General features: G+C 40.0%; 1 protein-coding gene across 1 annotated transcript in view; it reads right to left on the bottom strand.

Annotated features, from left to right (window-relative positions):
• RAB10 (RAB10, member RAS oncogene family) overlaps positions 1-25,595 on the bottom strand; it is a 106,209-nt gene that overhangs the window by 5,159 nt on the left and 75,455 nt on the right. The window contains exons 3-5 of the mRNA XM_007971254.3: positions 21,945-22,083; positions 5,630-5,719; positions 4,598-4,699 (exon numbers count right to left, since the gene is read on the bottom strand). Coding sequence (XP_007969445.1) covers positions 4,598-4,699; positions 5,630-5,719; positions 21,945-22,083 — 331 coding nt within the window. The remainder of the gene's footprint in view (positions 1-4,597; positions 4,700-5,629; positions 5,720-21,944; positions 22,084-25,595) is intronic.

The raw sequence follows: 25,595 nt of genomic DNA, 5'->3' as shown, positions 1-25,595 counted from the left end.
AAACAAACAAACAAATGTTTTTAAATGCTCAGCCTTACTCAGAAATTACCAGCAAATTAAATCTGCATTTTTTAACTGGTTAGACTGGGAGAGATCTGAGTCTTGTAAATCCACTGTGCTGGCCAGGGTGTGAATAACACATATTCTCATATACTGCAAGTGGGTGTGTAAATGGGTATAACCCTCAGGACAGACTTTGGCAGTATTTATCAAAATTGCAAATGTACATACATGTATGCTCTTTGACCAGTTCTCAGAATCTGTCCTTCAAATGTATGTGCGTATGGAAAATTATTTAAATATAAGATTATGCACTACACACACAGTTTATGTGCACATAAGTTTGAAAATAATCTAAATGTCCACTGGGGGACTTGTTCAATTATGATACAAACATTCAAAGGAATTGTATATAATTATTTAAAAAGTAAAACTATTTTGCTTATAGTAAGTGAAATAAGCAAAATGACAATCAGTAGAGTATGTTACCTCATCTGTTAAAAAGAAAAGGTTGTGGGGGAGGGGTGGGACAAAAATATATATTCATATTTACTCAGAGTAATAACTGATAAATTAATCACATCAGTTACCTGGGGAGTAAGGAGAAAATGAGGAATTGGCAACTGATATTGAGGGAATCAAAGGGAACAAGGTGGGAAATTTCTGTATCCTTTTTTTTTCTCCTTTTAAATGTTTGAAGCAAGAGAATGAATCATGTAGCCAAATAATTAAGTTAAAAGATGTTTTAAATTGCTTTCATTTTAAGTTAATTCTAACGTGAAGGAATTTTACATTTGCTATTTGAACTCATAACTTCACCACATCAGTGTATGGATGTGTATGAAAAAAATTGCTACCTAGTATTTGGGCCTGCTTACTTGGGAAAACTCTAGACCAAGCTTGTCCAACCTGCAGCCTGCATGCAGCGCAACACAACAAATTCGTAAACTTTCTTAAAACATGATGAGATTTTTTTGTGTGTGACTTTTTTCTTTAGCATTTGAGCTATGGTTAGTATTAGTGTATTTTATATGTGGTCCAAGACAATTCTTCTTCCACTGTGGCCAAGGGAAGCCAAAAGATTGGACACCCCTGCAAGTCTAGACTGAGATCTTTATTTATTAGTATACTAATACTTTAACCTTTAATAATGATAATAAGGAAAGCTCTACCTCACTGGGGCACAAAATTATATATATAATGGCTATATAGCACTATTTAAAAAAAAAAAAAAAAAGCCAAGACTGATGAGAAGATCAAAGGACATAGTATAGATAGAAAGTAAGCAGAAACCACGAAGACCAAAAAGCCCAGAAAGAGAAAGGACATAGAGTCAAGAGTGTTTCACTAGGTCTTATGGTCTTGTGGTAACTCCTGCCAGTCTTATCCTGGTCTTTAACTCGACTGTGAATACTGGATAATGTTTCATCCTGACCCACCAATGTCTGAAATACAAAGTACCTTCAACCAATTTTAAAAGCAGCATTTTTCTATTTCTTTTATTCCCTTCATTTAATTAAAAATACAATTTTTGGTACATGGCTCACATCTGTAATTCCAACACTTTGGGAAGCCAGGGTGAGAGGTTCCCTTAAGGCCATGAGTTCAAGACCTGCCTGGACAACATAGTGAGACCCCTATCTCTACCAAAAAATCTGAAAATTAGTGAGGGATAGTGATGTGTCCTCGTGGTCCTAAGCTACTCAGAAAGCTGAAGCAGGAGGATGACTTGAGCCCAGGAGTTCAAATCTAGCTTGGGAAACAAAGACCCCATCAGTTAAAAAAAAAAAAGAGAGAGACCGAGCTAGGCTTGATGGCAGACCCCTGTGGACCCAGCTACTAGTGTATCACTGGAGGCCAGGAGTTTGAGGCTACAGCCAGCATGATCACACTTACGAACAGCCACTACACTTCAGCCTGGGCAACATAGTGAGACCCTGTCTCAAAAAGAAAACAAAAAAAAAGGTCAGAAAGAAACACATTTTTTCCTAGTTGTATTCTTCTATTCTTTTGCTCTTCAAAAGAACAATAAATAATATAGATTTACTTTCTCAAGAAATTCTAATGGGTTCACCTTAATTGTGAAAGACTGCTCTTTTTAAAAAATCTTAAAATTGCTTTTATAATTCAAAAAAGAAACCTGTTGAAATTTCAAAACTAAACTGCCTATAGTCAGTACATGAATCTGCCCTATGATCTCTCCGCCTTACCACCATCACTCTCTTGGAGTGCTATTTGGAGTTTGGTATCTACCCTTCCAGTTCTCTATTTGCTAAAAATAAAATGTATCTGCATGTACATATGTCTGTTTGGTATATCATATAATCTTGAAAAATGAGATCACTTCACATTTTATATCCTAATTTTTTTTTTTTTTTTTTGAGACGGAGTCTCGCTCTGTCGCCCACGCTGGAGTGCAGTGGCGTGATCTCGGCTCACTACAAGCTCCGCCTCCTGGGTTCACACCATTCTCCTGCCTCAGCCTTCCCAGTAGCTGGGACTACAGGCGCCCGCCACCACGCCCGGCTAATTTTTTGTATTCTTAGTAGAGACGGGGCTTCACCGGGTTAGCCAGGATGGTCTCAATCTCTTGACCTCGTGATCCGCCCGCCTCAGCCTCCCAAAGTGCTGGGAATACAGGCATGAGCCACAGTGCCCAGCCCCTAATTTGCTTTTTATCACTCAATACACACACTATGGAGATCTTTTATACTTAAATTGTTGTCAGCCTCTCTCATTTTCTGAAATAAAATTCAATTTTTGATCTGACTGGATTCTCATAGAAAAACATCTCCTAAAGCAGGAAGTCCCAAAACATGATATGCAAAGGAAGCTGGCAGATTCAAAAGGGCACCAATTTTTTAGCCCCATTAAAGAGCAATAACTGATGACTGCTTTTTCCAGTTTGAATATTCAATTGTAGTAAACAGATACCTACATTTCACTCTAAAAATTAGGTCCCTTGGTTTTAGTCACTCTATATAAAGAATTTACTTCAATGTAAGTATTTCAACTCAATCTCTTGTAATTGCTCAGAAATTTCACTAGATTTATATGTGACATACCACCTCTATTACAGCTAATGTCTCTGTCCTTCCAAAGTGGAGAAAGAAAAAAAACTGGTTGGTTAAGAAAATGTACAAACATACATCTACTTTTTATATATAGGTCGGTTTTAGAAAAAATATTAATATTTGAAATATAAAAATAGAAAGGTTACCAAATGTAATTACATTTTCTACTATACAACATCTGCTTCTCTTTTAGGATGTGTGTCAGATTTTTTTTTTTTTTTTGAGATGAAGTCTTGGTCTGTCGCCAGGCTGGCGTGCAGTGGCGTTATCTCGGCTCACTGCAACCTCCGACTCCCTGGTTCAAGGGATTCTTGTGCCACAGCCTCCAAAGAAGCTGGGATTACAGGCATGTGCCACCACACCCAGCTAATTTTTGTATTTTTAATAGAGATGGGGTTTCACCGTGTTGGCCAGGATGGTCTCATCTCCTGACCTTGTGATCTGCCTGCCTCAGCCTCCCAAAATGCTGGGATTATAGATGTGAGCCACCGCGCCTGGCCAATGTATGTCAGATTTTATCTGTATTTATTTGCATTTAAAATTACAACAGATTGAACAGATAATTCAGGATTCATAACCAAATCCATGCATTATACCTAGTCACTTGAGGGAAAATATGAAAATCGGATTTCCTAATTTGGCTACATGTTACTTATACTAGCAAATATTGAGAGTCACGAATCTTAAACCCAGAAACAAACCTGAGGTAAAACATGCATTCCTCAAGATCACATTTTCAGCATTATTTATTTTCTTACATAATAGGTTTTATTCAGTATGTACAGAATATGTACATGCCCTTTATTTGCCCAACTAATATGGCAGAATAGCAATTCTGTGGCAATAACTACTTAATAGATTCATTTCTTATCTTAAAATTTCCTAAATTATCTGAGACTGCAAAGTACTCATTAAGAGAAATGAATCCAAGAATAAAAAGGCTAGAAAAGATAAAAAACTGGAAAAAATAATGGAACTAGGGACTAGACAGTGACTGTGGAGCTCAGAATATTAATGGTTACCACCCACTAGATCCTTCAGATCGCTAGATGGCTTTCTGTTTCCCCAGTTACTTACAGCCCAAGTCCCCAACCCCGGGGCTGCGGATCCTTACCGGTCCGTAGCCTGTTAAGAACCGGGCCACCCAGCAGGAGGTGAGCAGCAAGTGAGTGAGCATTACTACCTGAGCTTCGCCTCCCGTCAGATCAGTGGTAGCATTAGATTCTCACAGGAGTGCAAACCCCACTGTGAACTGCACGTGCAAGGGATCTACGTTGCATGCTCCTTAGGAAGATCTAACGCCTCATGATCTGAGGTGGGGCAGTTTCACCCACTATGGTCCGTGGAAAAATTATCTTCCACAAAACCAGTGCTTGGTGCCAAAAAAGCTAGGGACTGCTGCCCTACAGAAACAATACCACCCAAACTCAAATTCTGTATGTAAATACAGTACTTCAGAATAGACAAAATATTCAACAGAGATACACTCAGGTACCTGGCAGGAAGTAAAAATAGGAACCTACCTTTCGAAGGATATCTTCAGCTAACGTGAGGAACGCCTTTTCGATGTTTATATTTGCTTTTGCACTAGTCTCAAAAAACCTAATACCATGCTCCCTTGCAATCTAAAACAGAAACAAAATATCATCATAAAATTATCAAGCATGGGTTGCCAATCGCTGACTTTAACATCTTAAATATTAATCTTATTCTGAAGGCAGTGGTCCCAACTAGAATATATAACACAGAATATTTCAGCAAGTCAAGCTCTTTCATAAAACGAACAAAAGTAATCTCTTTACCCCAAAAGTTTATTTCAGATACACTAAAACAGATACTTCACCCTGGGGGCAAACTTATGAGAAGCTCAACCTGACTTCTCAGGGTCTAATTTCTGCTCACCGCAGGCTGATTGTCACATTTTAGAACCATACAAATTGATACATCTCCTTAAAGTCCTAAGTTTAAAAACTGAGGATTACTGACTTATATTTTTCTCTCTTTGTAGTTTAAATAAGGATAAAAATACTATGGGAACATTTGATTCCCCCATACATGTTAAATATGCACTAAAAAACAAATTCATTCAAATAATAAAATATTTCCAACAAGTATTTTAAAACTATGTAATTAGCTTAGTGCATTCCATCACTATTACTATAAAAATAATCAAAAGCGGCCGGGCGCGGTGGCTCAAGCCTGTAATCCCAGCACTTTGGGAGGCTGAGATGGGCGGATCACGAGGTCAGGAAATCGAGACAATCCTGGCTAACACGGTGAAACCCCGTCTCTACTAAAAAAATACAAAAAACAACTAGCTGGGTGAGGTGGTGGGCGCCTGCAGTCCCAGCTACTCGAGAGGCTGAGGCAGGAGAATGGCGTAAACCTGGGAGGTGGAGCTTGCAGTGAGCTGAGATCCGGCCACTGCACTCCAGCCTGGGCAGCAGAGCCAGACTCCGTCTCAAAAGAAAAAATAATAATAATAATAATAATAATAATCAAAAGCAGCATTATATTTACAAAGAGCAGAATATCAGTTTAATTCAGATTTTTACCTGTTCTCCTTTTCCTTTAGGTACAACTCTTTTGTCGTCCATATCACACTTGTTTCCTAGTAACATTCTTTCCACATCTTCATTGGCATGCTAAAATGAAATAAAATTTTACTTTTACATACTACCATGAATTATGGCTTAACAGTCTTTAAAAGTGACTTTATTCTCTCAATTTAGAGTGTCATTTCTATAGCTTTAAAGTTTTAAAGCAGTCACCCTAAAACTACCCCATGCTAAAAGCCTACACAAATGCTTAGATTACCTGGCAAAAGAAACACAATTCTCAAGACATATCCATGTCAAATATTATTTCCTCCCTAAAGGAGGCTGTCTGCTTTCTAGGTATGCTCTTTCTTACCAAAAGAGAAGACAGAGGCAAAGAAACTTGCATAATCTAAATCCAGGCTGGATCATTTCAGATTTTATAACGCATACTACCCCACAGAAGCCTTAATTAAAACTTGTAGAGAGACCTTAAAGTCTCAAATAGCTGTATTGCTATGGCACAAGGAGGTCCATGCAGAAAAATCAGTTAAAAACAAGTGGTTGTCCCCTTAAGATCCCAATGACAATTTTTGCAGAAATAGAAAGATCTATCCAAAAATTCATATGGAATCTAACATCAAAATAATCTCTCTTTTTGAGACAGAGCCTCCTTCTGTTGCCCAGGCTGGAGTGCAGTGGTGTGATCTCAGATTACTGCAACTTCTGCCTCCCAAGTTCAAGTGATTCTCCTGCCTTAGCCTCCTGAGTAGCTGCGAGTAGCTGGGACTACAGGTGTGTGTGCTACCATGCCAGCTAATTTTTGTAGTTTTTCAGTAGAGACAGGGGTTTCTGCCATGTTGGCCAGGCTGATCCCAAACTCCTGGCCTCAAGTGATCCACCCCGCTTGGCCTCCCAAAGAGCTAGGATTACAGGCATGAGCCACTGAGCCCAGCCAAAGTAATATTAGCTGTGGGAGTCAAATTTCAGAACTTCACTACAAATCAAAAAGTATAGAACTAGCATAAGGACAGATACACAGACTAATGGAATGGAACAGAGAGCCCAGAAATAAATCCTCACATACTGAGTCAAATGATCCTCAACGGATGCCAAAATCAGTCAATAAGGAAAGGACAGTCTTCTCAATAAATAGCACTAGGAAAATCAGATATCCACATGCAAAAGAATGAAACTGGATCCTTATTTTAAACCATTAAAAAAAATTAACTTGAAATAGATCAAAGACCTCAAACTATAAAACTCTTAGAAGAAAACACAGGGAAAAGCTTCAGGACACTGGATTTGGCAATGGTTTCTTTGATATGGTATCAAAAGAACAGGCAATGCAAGAAAAAGTAGATAAACTGTACTTCATCAAAGTTAAAAACTATTGTACAACAAAGGACACTATCAAGAGAATGAAAAGACAACCCACGAACAGGAGAAAATATTTGAAAAGGGAATAATACCTAAAATATAAAAAAAACACCTAAAACTCCTAACAACAACAAAAAACAATGATAGCACTTTGGGAGGCCGAGGCAGAAAAATCGCCTGAGCCCAGGAGTTCGAGACTAGCCTAAGTAACACTGTGAGACCTCATCTCTACAAAAAATTTTAAAATTAGCCAGGCATGGTGGTGTGTGCCTGCAGTCCCAGCTACTTAGGAGGCTGTGGTAGGAGAATCACTTGAGCCTGGGAAGTTGAGGCTGCAGTGAGCCATGATCATCATGCCACTGAACTCCAGCCTGGGGAACAGAGCAAGACCCTGTCTGGAAAAAAGAAAAAAAAAGAAAAAGAAAAAGAAGAAAAGAAAAGAAAAAGAAAAATGCAAGCAAAGGATCTGAATAGACATTTCTCCAAAGAAGATATACAAACAAACAATATGTACATGAAAAGATGCTCAATATCACTAACATTAGAAAATGCAAATCAAAACCACAATGAGATACCACTACATACCCATTAGTATGGCTGCTATTAAAAAAACAGAAAACACATATTGGTGAGGATGTGGAGAAACCGAAACCTTTGTGTACTGTTGGTAGGTATGTAAAATGGTGCAATCACGGTGGAAAAGTCTGGTGATTCCTCAAAAGGTTAAACATAGAATTATCATATGATCCAGCAATTCTACTTATGGGTACACACGCAAAAGAATTTAAAGCAGGGACTCAGATATTTGTACACCAGTGTTCACAGCAACATTATTCACAATAGTAAAAGAGCAAAACAACCCACATATCCAACAATGGGTGAATAAATAAACAGAACATGGCATATAAAAACAATGGAATATTATTCAGCCTTAAAAAACAAACAAGTTCTGACACATGCTATAATGTAGATGAACCTTGAAAACTTTGTTAAATGAAGTAAATTACTTACAAATTGAACAAATACTATATGATTCCACTTATATGAGGTACCTATAACAGTCAAATTCATAGAAAATAGAATGGTGACAGTTGCCAGGAGCTGGGGAAAGGGTGAGACAGAAATGACTGTTTAATGGATGGAAAGCTTCAGTTCAGAAAGATGAAAAAGTTCTGGAGATGGATGGTGGTGATGGTTGCACAACAGTCGAACGTACCTAACACCACTGAACTATACACCAAAATAATGGCTAAAATGAAAATTTCATGTTTTATGTATTTTACCACAATTTTAAAAACTATTCAAAAACAACAACAGCCTGAGCACGGGGGCTCATGCCTGTAATCCCAACACTTTAAGAGGCCGAGGCAGGAGGCGCACTTGAGCCCAAGGGCTCAAGGCTGGAGTGAACTATTATCATCGCCACTGCACTCCAGCCAGGGCAACAAGGCAAGACCCTGTATCAAAAAAAAAAAAAAAAAAAAAAAAAAAAAGCAACAACAACAAAAAGAAAAACAACAACAGCAAAACTGCCAAATGGCTGTGGTTACTTCATTTTCTGTAGCTACAGGAAAACAAAATCTAGAAAAGTTATAAAATATGCTGATTTGAAACAACATACAGTTGACCTTTGAACAATGGGGGTAAGGGGGTGCCATGTATAACTTTTGACTCCCCAAACACTTAACTAGTAACAGCCTGCTGCTAACCAGAAGCATTATCAGTAACAGTCGATTAACATATATTTATATATGTATTCTATACTGTATTCTTACCATAAAGTTAGAGAAAAGAAAATGTTATTAAGAAAATCATAAGGAAGAAAAATATATTTACTATTCATTAAGTGGAAGTAGATCATCATAAAGGTCTTCATCCTCAATGTCTTCAAATTGAGTAGGCTGAGGAGGAGAAAGAGGAGGGGGTTGGTCTTGCTTTCTCAGGGGAGGCAGAGGCAGAAGAGGTAGAGAAGGTGGAAGGGGAGGCAGGCACACTCAGTGTAACTTTACGGAAAAACACTGTAATTTCTTTTTTGCTTTTTCATTTCTTTAAAAAATATTTCTATATAAAACCAATCCTTCTTTCATCATTTGCTTCAGTTTCAGTGCCTGTATCATATAATGGTCCATGTTGTACAGTAAGTCTAAAGCAGTCTTGAATAATCAGAACCGTTCTGCCAGACTGTCTACAGTCAATTTGTTTTCTAGCACTACTTCTTTGTCTTCTTCCTTATCGTCTAGTGCTGGTTTGGAAGCACCAGCATCTTCATTAAATCATCTTCTGTTGACTCCTCTGGTTGGTGTCTATTAGCTCTTGTCTTATCCACAGTCTCTTTCATAAATTCCTTGACTGGCTCTGCTAAAATCCTGGGAAATCATGCTCAACATCGGCACACAGTTTTCTCCAGCAGGACGTTACTGTTTTGTGCTTGATGGCTTTCACGGCTTTTTCTATAATGATGGTATTTTCAGCGGTGTAATCCCTCCAGATTTTCATGCTGTTCTATTGAGGTTAGAGTACCGTGCATTATTAACCTTAAAGGTCCTCATGACCCCTGATCTAGATGCTGAATTAGAGACACTGTGTTTAGGGGCAAGGAGACCACTTCGATGCTTTCGGTGTTAAACTCATGGGGTTCTGGGTGGCCAGGGGCACTGTCCAATATCAAAAGAACTTTAAAGGGCAGTCCCATCATGGCAAGGTATTTCCTGATTTCAGGGACAAAGTATTGATGGAACCAATCCAGAAAAAGGATTCTCAGTGTTCAGGTCTTCTTGTTGAATGATCAAAAAACTGGCAGCTTCAAAAGACTTTTCCCTTCATGTCTTGGGGGTTAGCAACTTTATACATACAGGCAATCAGTCCTGATCATAAACCCAACTGCATTTGCACAAAACAGTAGTTAGCCTATCCCTTCCTGCCTTAATTCCCTGTGCTTTCTTCTTTTCCTAACACTCATGTCCTTTGCGGCCTGCCCCCCTCCCCGCCATCCCAATAATAGGACACTTTTAATTGCATTAAAGACTTGTTCAGGCAGATATCCTTTTTCCTCAATGATTTTCTTAATGGTGCCCAGGAACTTGTCTGCTGTGTCTTAGCAGAAGCTGCTTCTCCTGTTATCCTGCCATTTTTAGGCCAAACCTCTTTCTAAAATTATCAAACCATCCTTTGCTGGCATGAACTCTAGCTTCTCTTTCGAAGTTGTCATAAAATAACTTCACTTTTTCTTGAATATCATAGTCTACAAGTATGCCTTTTTCTTTTTTTTTGAGGCAGAGTCTCGCTCTGTCGCCCAGGCTGGAGTGCAGTGGCGTGATCTCAGCTCACTGCAAGCTCCGCCTCCCAGGTTTACACCCTTCTCCTGTCTCAGCCTCCCAAGTAGCTGGGACTACAGGCGCCCACCACCACGCCCGGCTAGTTTTCTGTGTTTTTAGTAGAGACGAGGCTTCACTGGATTAGCCAGGATGGTCTTGATCTCCTGACCTCATGATCAGCCTGCCTCAGCCTCCCAAAGTGCTGGGATTACAGGTGTGAGCCACCGCGCAGGGCCTACAAGTATGCCTTTCTTACAGCAATCCTGAACCTACATAAAAGCTGCATTTTCAACACAAGATAAAAAGGTGTTCTGTAAAAGGTGCAAGGTTTCACACCTACTGCTGTGGCTGCAGTGATGGCTTCACAAATTTTCTTTTATTTAAAATGGTCCTTATGCTGGATTAATTTATTTTGAAATAACGGGCAACCACAGCTGCAGACCTCATTCTACAGTACATATTAAGCAATTCAACTTTTTCTTGTAATGTAATGACTTTTCTGTTTCTCAGGAGTGCTTCTGGCATCACTAGTGGCACCCTGTATAGGTCTGATGGTGTTATTCAAGGTTTACGGTATTGCACTAGACACGATGAAAACACGCAAGAACCACAAAAGATCACTTTTGATTGCAATATGGGATTTACTGGAGACACAAACTGTTCACTGGGAGATGATCCGCATCACATGGTGTTTTAAGCAGACACTTGGAAACATATGAGCTCACCAAAATAGCAACAGGAGGTGGCTACAGAATTATCACAGTAGTACAGTATGTATTACAGTTATTTTTATGCAGTTATGATTTAATACTGCATCTCTGTTTACATTTCTCTTGACTGCAAAAGGTGCCATGTATGGGCTCTGTTTTGTGTTTGGGTGTTGATAAATTTAAACTTTTAATAATAGATCTGTGTATAGTTTATGGTAGTAATAAAATAGACTAGTATCTACATATACTTTATACATTCACAATATACTTAACTTTTTCTTAATCTCCCCCCGCCCCCACCGCCAATATTTCTAGGTTATGTGGCTTGTCTGTGAGTTTTTCAAATTGTTGCAAGAATCTAAAATTTTTTCCAAAATATTTGTTTTCAAAAATCTGTTTATAGAGCTGGGTGTGGTGGCACACACCTGTAATCCCAGCTTCTTGGGAGGCTGAGGAGGAAGAATCACTTGACCCCTGGAGTTTGAAACCAGCCTGGGCAACACTGTGAGTCCCCATCTCTTTAAACAAAAATATCCATGTGTAAGTAGACCTGCAGTTCAAGGGTCAATGACAGTTTAAAAGGGGGTAGACAAAGGTGGGATTAGGGAGAAAACAACTCTTTTGTTGCGGGGAAGATACCCTTAGTAGGATCACAAGCTTAACAAAGAAAAATTATGCCGAGTGTGGTGGCTCACACCTGTAATCCCAGCACTTTGGGAGGCTGAGGCGGGTGGATCACATGAGGTCAGGAGTTCGAGACCAGCCTGGCCAATACGGCAAATCCCTGTCTCTACTAAAATTACTAAAATTAGCCAAGAGTGGTGGTGCACGTCTGTAATCTCAGCTACTTGGGAGGTGAGGCAGGACAATCACTTGAACCCAGGAAGTGGAGGTTGCAGTGAGCTGAGATCACACCACTGCACTCCAGCCTAGGTAACACAGCGAGACTCTGTCTCGAAAAAAAAAAAAAAATTATAATATACTATAAAGAAACTTGCTGGCCAGGTGCAGTGGCTCACGCCTGTAATTCCAGCACTTTGGGAGGCCGAGGCGGGCAGATCACGAGGTCAGCAGATCGAGACCATCCTGGCTAACCCGGTGAAACCCCGTCTCTACTAAAAATACAAAAAATTAGCCGGGCGTGGTGGCGGGTGCCTGTAGTCCCAGCTACTCAGGAGGCTGAGGCAGGACAATGGCGTGAACCCGGTAGGCGGAGCTTGCAGTGAGCCAAGATCACGTCACTGAACTCCAGCCTGGGCAACAGAGCGAGACTCTGTCTCAAGAAAACAAACACAAAACTCTGTATTTAGGGATTCCATGGTCTTACCTGAATTTAGTGCCTCTTAATTTATGTTACTGCTAAAACAAAGGCAACCTGGCAAATACCCAGTAATAAGCAGCAATATACCAGGTGCTCCTAAAATCCTGCCATGTGCTAAGAGTAAGAGGCATTTTGATCTCAGAATCTAAGGATGGACTTCAGGGACATTATTAATTTCAAGGAGCACACATAAAACTTTGAAAGTTGTGTAAGTACATCATTCTGGTAAGATTCTAATTTCTCAAAGGGGTTCATGATCCCAAAAAAAGTACAGAACCATGGTTTTAAAAGGCTCCCAGCTACTAAATGGACAAATTATCACAGTGACCTGTAATAATCTACCCATATCCTAATCACTACCAGACACTGCAAGTTACCAGAGACACTAACATGAACCTCCACTCAAAGAGAAGAAAAATTATCCGTAGCTTTAGAAGCCACTCTTCTACTAAGAACACCTGTAAGTTACGTGTAAGCAGGCCGATGGAAGGAAGCCGAAGCCAATAAATAAATGATCAATGAAGTACAAAAAAAGGAAAATTACCTTATATATAAATTTGTAAGTGTTAAGGTATTTTCAGCCTGTTTTTAAAAAAAGCTTTAGCAATGTGACCACCAATTTACAACCTACTACACCTCCACGCCAACTCCCATCAGCATTCTGGGGCTAGTGAGGAAATAGGTATAATTCTTTATACATGTGTGGCATTTCAGAGCATAAATATGATTCTAGCTCAAAAATATATTTGAAAGTAAGCCTGCTGGGCACAGTGGCTCATGTGTGTAATCCCAACATTCTGGGAAGCCAAGGCAGGAAGATTGCTTGAGCCCAAGAATTTGCGGCCAGCCAGGGCAACAGAGAGAGACCCCATCGCTACAAAAATAAAAATTAGCCAGACATGATAGAGCACGCTTGTGGTTCGAGGTACCTGGGAGGCTAGGGTGGGAGGACAGCATGAGCACAGGAGGTAGAGACTGCAGTAAGCTGTGATTGTACCACTGCGCTCTAGCCTGACAGAGTGAGACCCTGTCTTTAAAAAAAAAAAAGTAAAGCTAAGACCTGAAAAGACCTGGGATATGCTTCTCTGAGTAACAAAACACAAAAACTAAGAAAAAGGTCAAAATGATATATTATAGAAGTCTTTTAAAAATTTATTTATTTATTTATTTATTTATTTATTTTTTGAGACGGAGTCTCGCTCTGTCGCCCAGGCTGGAGTGCAGTGGCCGGATCTCAGCTCACTGCAAGCTCTGCCTCCCAGGTTTACGCCATTCTCCTGCCTCAGCCTCCCGAGTAGCTGGGACTATAGGCGCTCGCCACCTCGCCCGGCTAGTTTTTTGTATTTTTTAGTAGAGACGGGGTTTCACCGTGTTAGCCAGGATGGTCTCGATCTCCTGACCTCGTGATCCGCCCGTCTCGGCCTCCCAAAGTGCTGGGATTACAGGCTTGAGCCACCGCGCCCGGCCAAAAATTTATTTATTTTATTTTTCTGAGACAGGGTCTCACTGTGTCACCCAGGCTGGAATGCACTGCTACAATCATAGCTCACTACAGCCTTGATCTCCTGGGCTCAGGTGATCCTCCCACCTCAGCCTAAAAAATAGCTGGGACTACAGGTATTCACTGCCATACCCGGCTTTAAAAAAAACTTTTAGTAGAGATGAGGTCTTGCTATGTTGCTCAGGCTGGTCTCAAACTCCTAAGCTCAAGCAATCCTCCCACCTAAGATTCCCGAAGTGCTGGGATTACAGGTGTGAGCCACCGTGCACGGCCCTATACATATCTTCACACCTAAGACAATCCTTACTTGGATGATCTTACTAACAATAAGAAGCAAGCATTATGAGGTTAAAGACTTCACTGCTGAGCCAGGGGACCACTAAAACAGCACTCAGAATACACAGAACTTCTCTCACACATTTTCTTATACCAACATGTACATTAATCTTTTTTCAGTCAGATACACATTGTGTTTACAACCACTTAAGGCAAAAACACCCAAAGAAAGATTGGTAGTTGCACCACACAGACATATCCATAAAGAGACGTATTTATGCAGGAGGACATATATCTCTATCTATATGAATTACACATGCAGACTGTAACTAGCTTAAAATATGGTTAATTTTCCCAAGGTACTAACACAGAGAGGTGCATTTAGACCAAGGTTTCTCAACTTCGGCCATACAAACATTTTGGGCCAGCATTCTTCTTGTACCCAAGTTGTGATAACCAAAAATATCTCCACACATTGACAAAATTAAAACTGTCCTTGACTGAGAATCCCAGATTTAGAGATCACTGTCTATCATTAAATAGAAACAACAAATACTTTAAAAGAATGTTGAAGTTTAATAATAATGAAACCATTCAGAAACCAATATATGTTTCACAAATAAAAGCCTCAAAGTTGTTCTGTTATTTGACTAGTAACATGAGAACCTGTTAATTTTTTTTTTCCTTTTTCCTTTTTTTTTTTTTTTAAAGCACTAATTTGCCCAGGAGGTCTGGGCTACAGTGGGCTGTGTTCACACCACTGCACTCCAGCCTGGGAAACAGTGAAACTCAGTCTCAAAAAAAAGGGGGAGGAGGGGACATTACTTTGTAAAAATTGGAGCTAAAAGAACATCTTTTTGGCCGGGTGTGGTGGCTCACGCCTGTAATCCCAGCACTTTGGGAGCCTGAGGACGGACCATGAGGTCAGGAGTTCAAGACCGGCCTGACCAACATGGTGAAACCCCGTCTCTACTAAAAATACAAAAATTAGCCAGGCGTGGTGGCACGTGCCTGTAATCCCAGCTACTCAGGAGGCTGAGGCAGGAGAACCACTTGAATCTGGGAGGTGGAGTTTGTGCAGTGAGCTGAGATTGTGCCACTGCATTCCAGCCTGAGTGGCAGAACAAGACTCTGTTTCAAAAAAAAAGAACATCTTTTTATATCTATTACAGAAATAATCTGAGACTTGGGTTTCCTAAGGATTTGTCCTTCCTAAGCTATCTGGTCCAAAGTACCTTTCTCTAAATATCCCTATAGCCAAAGTAGTTATGTTCCCCAGCTATCCAAAGTAAATTAAGATATATTATCTGTCTTCAATTGGAATCCACTGCACTTTTTGTATCAGTCCCATCCTTCTCTGGGTAACTTCTCATCTCCTCAGGTCTCAGTTTAAAGTCGCTCCTCTCACCTCCCAGGCTATGTTATGTACTTATTTTATTTACATGTTAACAACTTTGTACTTTCTCCTTTTTTTTTTTTTTTTTTTGAGACCGGAGTCTTGCTCTGTTGCCCAGGCTGGAGTGCAGTGGCACCATCTTGGCTCACTGCAAGCTCTGCTTCCTGGGTTCATGCCATTCTCCTGCCTCAGCCTCCTGAGTAGCTGGGACTACAGGCGCCTGCCACCATGACCGGCTAATTTTTTTTGTATTTTTAGTAGAGACGGGGTTTCACTGTGTTAACCAGGATGGTCTCAATCTCCTGATCTCGTGATCCGCCTGCCTCGGCCTCCCAAAGTGCTGGGATTACAAGCATGAGCCACCGCAGCTGGCCCTTTCCAACTCTTAATACTAAATAGGGGATCATTTATGTTGTTCATGCTGCATCTTTAGTCTAGTTCTAAAACACTGATCCCAAGAGTTGTCCCTTGATGTAAAGTTTCACCTCAACAAGTTTCAAACCCTTCATATTATAACTCCCCTCTTGGACATTCGCAACACACTAAAGCATACAAAAATTGCATAATAAAAATACCTATTTAACTTATTTGTCCATAGAACGTCATATGCCAAGTAATACTACTAAAAAGTAGAACACTCTTCAGAAAACACAGATTTAAGAGTATATAAGCAAGGTCATGTTACTAGAAAACGTCAGGAGCAGGATTCTAACTATTGTGACTTCTTATCTCTATTCCAAGGAACAGAAAACTTGTATTTGTTTCCTTCTGCTAAAGAAATACAAAGAGTGGCACAGTGGCACACACCTGAAGTCCCAGCTAACTCAGGAGGCTTAGACGGAAAGATTGCTTGAGGCCAGGAATTTGAGACCAGCCTCCTGGGCAACACAGCAAGACCCTCTCTCTTAAAAAAAGAAAAAAAAAAAAAAAAAGACAAGACAGAAAGAAAGAAAAAAAGAAAAGAAAAGAAAAAGAAAAGAAATACAGTCTCCTCAGTATCCATGGGGAATGGCTGATTGGTTCCAGGACCCTACTTCCTTTATCAAAAATCCACGCATACTCAAGTACTGCAGCCAGCCCTGTGAAACAGACATATATACAAAGAAAGGACCCACACCACCCTATATTATATGTGAGTGTCAAAATTCGTATTTTCAATCTGCCTTTGGTTGAAAAAAATGTATATTAAGTGGACCTGTGAGTCAGGAATGGTGGCTGGCACATGTAGTCCTAGCATACTAGGAAGGCTGACATGGGAGAATTACTGGAGCTCAGGGTTTCAAGACCAGCCTGGGCAACATGGTGAGACACATATCTCAAAAATATTTCTTAATTAAAAAATAATAACAACTGGCGGGGCGCAGTGGCTCACGCCTGTAATCCCAGCACTCTGGGAGGCCGAGACAGGTGGATCACAAAGTCAGGAGTTTTAGACCAACCACCCTGACCAACATGGTGAAACCCCGTCTCTACTAAAAAATACAAAAAAAAAAACTAGCTGGGAGTGGCGGCACGCGCCTGTAGTCCCAGCTACTCAGGAGGCTGAGGCAGAATAATCACTTAAACCAGGGAGGCGGAGGTTGCAGTGAGCCAAGTTCGTGCCACTGCACTCCAGCCTGGGTGACAGAGCAAAAACTCTATCTCAAAATAATAACAACAACAACTCTACCTGTGTAGTTCAAACCCACATTGTTCAAGGGTCAACAGTAATTGTAAGGCAAGGTGTTAAAGCTCAATTCAGTTTTTAAAAAAATAACAGTTTTATTGAGTTTATAATTCACATATCATAAAATTCACCCTGTAAAAATATACAATTCAGTGTTTGTTAGTTATTTACGAGGCAGTTCTACTATCACCACTACGAACTTTAGAATATTTTTATCATTCCCCTATAAACCTGTACTCATAGCAATCACTCTTTTCTCTCCAAACATCACGCCCAGCCCCTGGCAATCATGAATCTACTTTCTGTCTCTATGTTTTTGTCAATTTGGGGCATTTCATTTAAAGGGAATCATATAAGGCCTTTTATGTCTGGCTTCTTTCATAACGTTTTCAAGGTGCAGCCACACTGTACCATGTATCAGTACTTCATGCCTTTTAATGGCTGAGTAATACTCCATTATATGAATGTACACATTTATCCATTCATCAGTTGATAGATGTTTGGGTTGTTTCTATTTTTTTTGGCTATTGTGAATAATGCTGCTATAAATACTTGGTGTACACCTTTTGTGGATATATATTGTTAAATCTCTTGGGTAAATACCTAGGAGCAGAATTGTTGGTCATAAGGTAACTGTATGTTTAACATTTTGAGAACTGCCAAAATATCTTCCGAACCAGCTGCATCATTCTACAGTTCTACCAGCAATATATGAGGGTTACAATTTCTGTACATCTTTGTCAACACTTGTTAAGAGTCTGCCCTCCTTTCTTCCATTCTGTGGGTTGGCTTTTTACTTTCTAAATGGTAGAACCTTCAAAGCACAAAGGTTTTAAATTTTATGTAGCCCAATTTATCCATTTCTTTTCTTTTGCCACTTCATGGCTTTGGATCTTACATGTTGGTTCATGATTCTTTTTTTTTTTTTTTTTTTTTTTGGGACAGAGTCTCACTCTGTCACCCAGGCTGGAGTGTAGTAGTGCAACCATGGTTCACTGCAGCCTCAACCTCCTCGGGCTCAAGTGATCCCACCTCAGTCTCCCAGGTAGCTGGAACTACAGGTGCATGCCACCATAACCGGCTAATTTTTTTTTGTTGTTGTATATTTTTGTAGAGATGGGGTTTCACCATGTTGCCCAGGCTGGTCTCAAACTCCTAGGCTCCAGCAACCCACCCACCTTGGCCTCCCAAAAGTGTTGGGATTACAGGTGGGGCCACCGTGGCCAACCTTCATGATCCATTTTGAGTTAACTCTTCTGTATGGTATGAAGTAGGTGTCTAACTTTCATTCTTCCACACAAGGATAGCCAGTTTTCCCAGCACCACTTGTTGGAAAGACTATTCTTTTGCCCATTGAATTGTCCAGGCATCTTGTTAAAAGTCAACTGACCATATATGCAAGAGTTTATTTTTAGACTCTCAATACTATTCAATTAATCTTTATGACTATCCTTATGTCAGTATCACAATGTCTTGATTACTGTGGCTTAGTGGTTAAGTTTTAAAACCAGAAAGTGTTAAGTCTTACAACTTTGTACTTCCTTTTCAAGATTGTTTTGGCTACTCTGGGTCCCTTGCCTGTCTATATTAGTTTTAGGGTCAATTTGTCAATTTCCACAGGCGGAATTTTAAAAAAAGCAATTGGGATTTTGATAGGGATTGCACTGAATCTGTAGATCACTTTGGGTAGCAATGCCATCTTAATATTGTCTTCCAATTCACAAATACAGGCTAATTGTTTAGATCTTTAATTTCTTTCAACAATATTTTGTGGTTTTCTGTGTACAAGTCTTATACTCTTTTGGTTAAATTTACTCCTAAGTAATTTTTCCCTTTTGATATTATTACAAATGGAATTTTATTCTCAATGTAATTTTTAGGTTATTGCTAGTGTACAGAAATAAAGCTGATTTTTGTATCTTGATCTCATTTCTTGTAACCTTGCTGAACTCACTTATTAGTTCTAAGAGTTTTCTGGGTATATGTTTGTGGGTTTTTAAGGATTTTCTATATAAAATATTCTACCATTTATAAATAGTTGTTTCACTCTGGATGGCTCTTTTCTTTTCTTTTCTTTTCTTTTTTTTTTAAAGCTCTGGCTGGAATCTCAGCATAATGTTGAACAGAAGTGGCCAGAGCAGATATTCTTGCCATGTTCTTGATCTTAGGGGACAGGTATAATAGCTGTGGTGTTTTTATAGATGTCACTTACAGGATTAAGGAAGTTCTTTGCTATTCCTAGTTTGTTGACTTTTTTTTTGAGACAGAGTCTTGCTCTGTTGCCCAGGCTGAAGCGCAATGGCACGATCTCGGCTTACTGCAATCCCCACCTCCCGGGTTCAAGCGATTCTCCTGCCTCAGCCTTCTGATTAGCTGGGATTACAAGCGTTTGCCATCACATCTGGCTGATTTTCGTATTTTTAGTAGAGATGAGGTTTCACCATGTTGGCCAGGCTGGCCTCGAACTCCTTACCTCAGGTGATCCATTCACCTCGGCCTCCCAAAGTGCTGGGATTTACAGGCATGAGCTACTGCGCCCAGCCGAATGTTTTAATCATAAAAGAATGCTGGATTTTGTCAAATGTTTTTTCTGTGTGAACTGAGATAATTGTATAGTTTTGTCCTTTATTAATATGGTATATTACATTGACAGGTTCTGACCCTGGCATTCCTGGGTAAAGTTCCTCTTTATCATGTTATATAATCCTTTAATATGTCAGAGAAACAAGATTTTCTTTTTCTTTTTTTTTGAGACGGAGTTGCATTCTGCTGCCCAGGATGGAGTGCAGTGGTGCAATCTTGGCTCACTGCAGCCTCCTCCGCCTCCTGGGTTTAAGTGATTCTCCTGCTTTGGCCTGCTAAGTTTGCTGAGACTCCAGGTGACCACCATCATGCCCAGCTAACTTTTTGGGTTTTTCATAGAGACAGGGTTTCACCATGTCGACCAGACTGGTTTCAAACTCCTGACCTCAGGTGATCCGCCTGCCTCGGTCTCCCAGAGTGCTGGGATTACAGGCGTAAGCCACCACACCCGGCCAAGATCTGTGTATCTTTAATTATTAAAAAATAATAAGCTTCCCCTAAAGGTTTATTGTAGCAACAAAAAAGTGGTTATGAGCCCTTAGGATTGCTACCCTTAGGGGTATTATCTTGGGTCTAATATTGGTTTAAGACTTGCTCTTTGTGTATCTGGCCAAAACTTGCTTCAAAGAGTTACTCTCAATGAAACTCAAAGCCTAGAAGGTAGCAATAAGGCATGAAAAACAACTCTTAACAAGAAGCCACCTACGCTGTAGCAAAGAAATAGACATGCTTTGATACGTAACTTTAACTTATAAAAAGTGACATCAGGCTGGGCGCGGTGGTTCACGCCTGCAATCCTAGCACTTCAGGAGGCCAAGGTGGGCAGATCACTTGAGGCCAGGAGTTCAAGACCAGCCTGGCCAACATGGCGAGACCCCCATCTCTGCTACAAATACAAAAATTAGCCAGGTGTGGTGGTGCATATCTGTAATTCCAGCTACTTAAGACACTGAGACACAAGAATCACTTGAACCCAGAAAGCAGAGATTGCAGAGAGCCAAGATCGTGCCACTGCATTCCAGTCTGGGTGATGAAGTGAGACTCTATCTCAAAAACACCCAAAATAGGCTGGGCGCGGTGGCTCAAGCCTATAATCCCAGCACTTTGGGAAGCTGAGACGGGCGGATCACGAGGTCAGGAGATCGAGACCATCCTGGCTAACAGGGTGAAACCCCGTCTCTACTAAAAATACACAAAAAACTAGACGGGCGTGGTGGCAGGAGCCTGTAGTTCCAGCTACTTGGGAGGCTGAGGCAGGAGAATGGCATAAACGCGGGAGGTGGAGCTTGCAGTGAGCTGAGATCCGGCCATTGCACTCCAGCCTGGGCGACAGAGCGAGACTCCGTCCCCCCCCCAAAAAAAAAAAAAAAAAAAAACCCAAAATACAGGAAAAAAAAAAAAAATTTTCACATGCAATGGAACTATTTTCTTAGGTTTTTACTGTATTAGCATTCCATGTATTTCAAAATGCCTAGAAGCAATATTATATTTCTGTAACATGAAAAATAAAGATTTTTAAAATTACTACTAGATATTTCATTCATTCATTCAATAAAAATTTATTAAGAAAAAATTCATTTCCAGAAAGTCACTGTAAAACCACTGGTAGCTTCTATTTGGGGTCATCTTATAAGATGGCTATATAGAGTTTTGGAGTCATTTACTAATTGTCTTGAATGAGGCTCTAGATAGACTGCCCAAAAACTTAAGAAAAACATAGGCAAATAACAACTTTTTTTTTTTTTTTTTTTTTTTGAGACGGAGTCTCGCTCTGTTGCTCAGGCTGGAGTGCAGTGGCGCGATCTTGGTTCATTGTAACGTCTACCTCCCAGGTTCAAGAGATTCTCCTGCCTTGGCTTCTCGAGTAGCTGGGACGACAGGCATGCGCCACCATGCTCAGCTAATTTTTGTAATTTTCAGTAGTGACGGGTTTTACCATGTTGGCCAGGCTGGTCTTGAGCTCCTGACTTCAGGTGATCCTCCCGTCTCAGCCTCCCAAAGTTCTGGGATTACAGGCATGAAGCCGCCATGCCTGGCCAACATTAACTTTTAGAAAATAGAAATACTTCAGTAATAATTACTTCAACAGTACATTATATCTTGAAGATCAATTGGAATATTTATTCTTCCTAACCAAGCACACAAATGTGTGTTCATGAAGGGTTTATACAATTTCTAGGTCTTACCTCATCTATGTTTCTAAGCCATTTGCTGATGTTTTCAAAACTTTTACCATTGGTGATGTCATATACTAGCATGATACCCATTGCGCCTCTGTAGTAGGAGGTTGTGATGGTGTGAAATCGCTCCTGGCCTGCTGTATCCCTGAAATAAACAGCCAACAATTTCTATTAAGCATTTTGATATTACTACATTTCACATAAAGGACAAAACAAGAATAAAATAGTTTTTCCTAAGTATAAATAAAAACTTTTTTAGTTGAAGGGAATTAATAACCTACTCATACTGGATGAAAATCTAAAAGGCAAAACAGTAGGAAGTGACACATAAAACTCAAGGTTATTGAATAAGCACTAGCAAACACCAGAAAAACTCTTTCCATTTTGCTTAATAATTTAGTTCCATAATGTAACACAAAAGCAGTTAGGATTTTTAGAACATTAGAGAACTATACCATAGTGTAGTCACATTTACATTTAGAATCATTAACCAAAAGTTGTAAAGATAACCTCACTTATAAATAAGATAGAAATATAAATAGTAGTATTTTCCATTATTTAATGCTTAAAGCCAAAGGTGTAAGATATATTTTGCCCCTGTAACTATGCCCTCTCATTTGTATCATCATTTTGCTCTTTTATGGATCATCTCATCAGCGTACGAACATGTTTTGGTATCTTTTTTTTCAAAAGCAAAAATAAGGTCAGGCGCAGTGGCTCACGCCTGTAATCCCAGCACTCTGGGAGGCTGAGGCGGATAGATCACTTAAGGTCAGGAGTTCAAGACCAGCCTGGCCAACAAGGCGAAACTCCATCTGTACTAAAAATACAAAAATTAGCCAGGCATGGTGGCTGTAATCCCGCCTACTCGGGAGGCTGAGGTAAGAGAACTGCTTGAACCCGGGGGGTGCAGGTTGCAGTGAGCCAAGATGGTGCCACTGCACTCCAGCTTGGGTGACACAGCGAGACTGTCTCAAAAAAATAAATAAAGCAAAAACCCCAATCTCAACCTTACATCTCTCCAACTATCCCTGTTCCTCTTTTGAGTTAATATTTTTAAAACTTTTATTTTGAAATAATTATAGCCTTACAGGAAGTTACAAAACTGTGCAGAGAGGTCCTGGGTGCCTTTCACCCAGCTTTTCGTAATGATAACATCTTATATAACTGCAGCATAATAGCGAAACCAGAAAATAGACACTGGATACAATCTACAGACCTTATTAATATTTCAGGTTTTTTTTTTTTACATGCACTTATTTGTGTATGTGTGTATATATAGTAGTTCTCTACAATTTATTACATGTACAGATTTGTGTAACTACCACAACAAACAAGATAAAGAACTGTTACATCACCTCTTTACTCTCCATAGTCCCTAAACTGTGATCAATAATCTGTTTTTTATGTTTATATTTTTTTCATTTCCAGAATGTTATGTAAGTGGAATCATGTAGTATGCTACCTTTTGAAACTCACATTTGACACTTCTTTCACCATAATGCTCTTGAGGTCCTCTCCAAGTTTTTGCACGTAATCCTGGTCTGTCCCATTCCATTGCTGAGTAGCATTCTACGGAATGTATGTACCACAATTTGTTTAATCATTCACCCACGGAAGGACATTCAGGGTTGTTTCCAGTTTTTGGCTATAACAAAGTTCTAAAAATATTCATTTATAGGTTTCTATATGGATATAACTTTTCATTTCTTTGAAATAAATGCCCAGGAATGTTATTTATGGGTAATATGGTAAGTGAGTAAGAAACTAGCCAACCTTTTCCAGAGTGGCTCTATCACTTGACATTTGCACTAGCAACATATAAAAGATCCAGTTTCTCTGTATCCTCACCAGCATTTGATGCTGTCACTATTTTTTATTTCTGTAGTTCTAAGAGGGCATATAGCATTATTTCATCATCACATTAATTTGTGTTTCCCTGTGGCTAAGATGGTGAACATTTTTTCATGTGTTTATTTGCCATTAACACATGCTCTTCAGTGAAATGTCTGTTTATGGTTGTTTTTTTTTTTTTGGTCCATTGTCTAATTGGATTGTTAGTTTTTTGTTTTTGGGGTTTTTTTTTGAGATGGAGTTTTGATCTTGCTGCCCAGGCTGGAGTGCAATGGCGCAGTCTTGGCTCACTGCAACCTCTGCCTCCTGGGTTCAAGTGATTCTCCTGCTTCAGCTGGGATTACAGGTGCCCACCACCACGTCCAGCCAATTGTTGTATTTTTAGTAGAGATGGGGTTTCACCATGTTGGCCAGGCTTGTGTCGAACTCCTGACCTCAGGTGATCAGCCCTCCTCGGCCTCCCAAAGTGCTGGGATTATAGGTGTGAGCCACTGCGCCTGGCCTGGATTGTCAGTTTTTTGTCTTTTTACTGTTGATTTTGAAAGTTCTTTTTAGATAGAAGTCCTTTGTCAGATACACTGGCTTGTAAATATTTTCTCCAAGTCTCTAGCTAGTCTTTTCAGTCCCTTGACAGGGTATTTTGTAGAGAGGAAGCTTTTAATTTTGTGAAAGTCTAATTAATTTACTGATTTTTTTTCTTTTACAGATCATGTGCTTAGTGTTATGTCTAAGAATTCTTCACCTAGTCTTGTTTTTTTTTGAAACAGGGTGTCACTCTGTCGCCCAGGCTGGAGTGTAGTGGCATGATCTCAGCTCACTGCAACCTCTGCCTCCAAGGTTCAAGAGATTCTCCTACCTCAGCCTCTGAAATAGCTGAGATTACAGGCATGTGCCACCACATCCAGCTAATTTTTATATTTTTAGTAGAGACGGGGTTTCGCCATGTTGGCCAGGCTGGTCTTGAATTCCTGGCCTCAGATGATCTGCCCACCTCAGCCTCCCAAAGTGCTGGGGTTACAGGCATGAACCAACGCACCCAGCCTCTTCACCTAGTCTTACGTTCCAAAGATTTTCTCCCATATTTTCTTCTAAAAGCCTTATGGATTTTTTTCTTTTTTTGAGACAGAGTCTTGCTCTGTCAACCAGGCTGGAGTGCAGTGGTGCGATCTCAGCTCATTGCAACCTCTGCCTTTCGGGTTCAAGAGATTCTCCTGCCTCAGCCTCCCAAAGAGCTGGGACTATAGGTGTGCACCACCACACCGGACAATTTTGGTATTTTTAGTAGAGATGGGGTTTCACCATGTTGGCCAGGTTGATCTCAAACTCCTGATCTCAGCTGATCCACCCACCTCAGCCTCCCAAAGTGCTGGGGTTACAGGTGTGAGCCACTGTGCCTGGCCACCTTATGGTTTTATTAAACCAATAGTACATTTTGAGTTAATTTCAAATAGGGTATTTTCATGAATGTCCTATTGCTCTGGCACCATTTGCTGGAAATGTCGAAGTAATAACCTTCCTCCACTGAATTGCTTTTGTACCTTTGTCAAAAATCTGCAGGCCACACCATAGTTCAATCTATGTCTGGGTTCTTTATTCTGTTGCTATCTCCTATGTGTCTAGGCCTCCTCCATTACCATACTATCTTGGATTACTGTGGCTAAATAGTTTTAAAACCAGGTAGATTGATTCTTCCCATTTATTTTACTTTGTCAAAATTGTTTTAGCTATCCTAGCCTTCCCATATAAATACTAGGATAAGCTTGTCTATATTTACATAAAAGTTTTCCCAGCAAATTTCTTTAA

The sequence above is a fragment of the Chlorocebus sabaeus genome, chromosome 14 (genome assembly GCF_047675955.1).
Source record: "Chlorocebus sabaeus isolate Y175 chromosome 14, mChlSab1.0.hap1, whole genome shotgun sequence".
Lineage (NCBI taxonomy): Eukaryota > Metazoa > Chordata > Mammalia > Primates > Cercopithecidae > Chlorocebus > Chlorocebus sabaeus.
The sequence above is the reverse complement of the archived record's forward strand: the minus strand, read 5'-3'. Positions and strand labels throughout refer to the sequence as shown.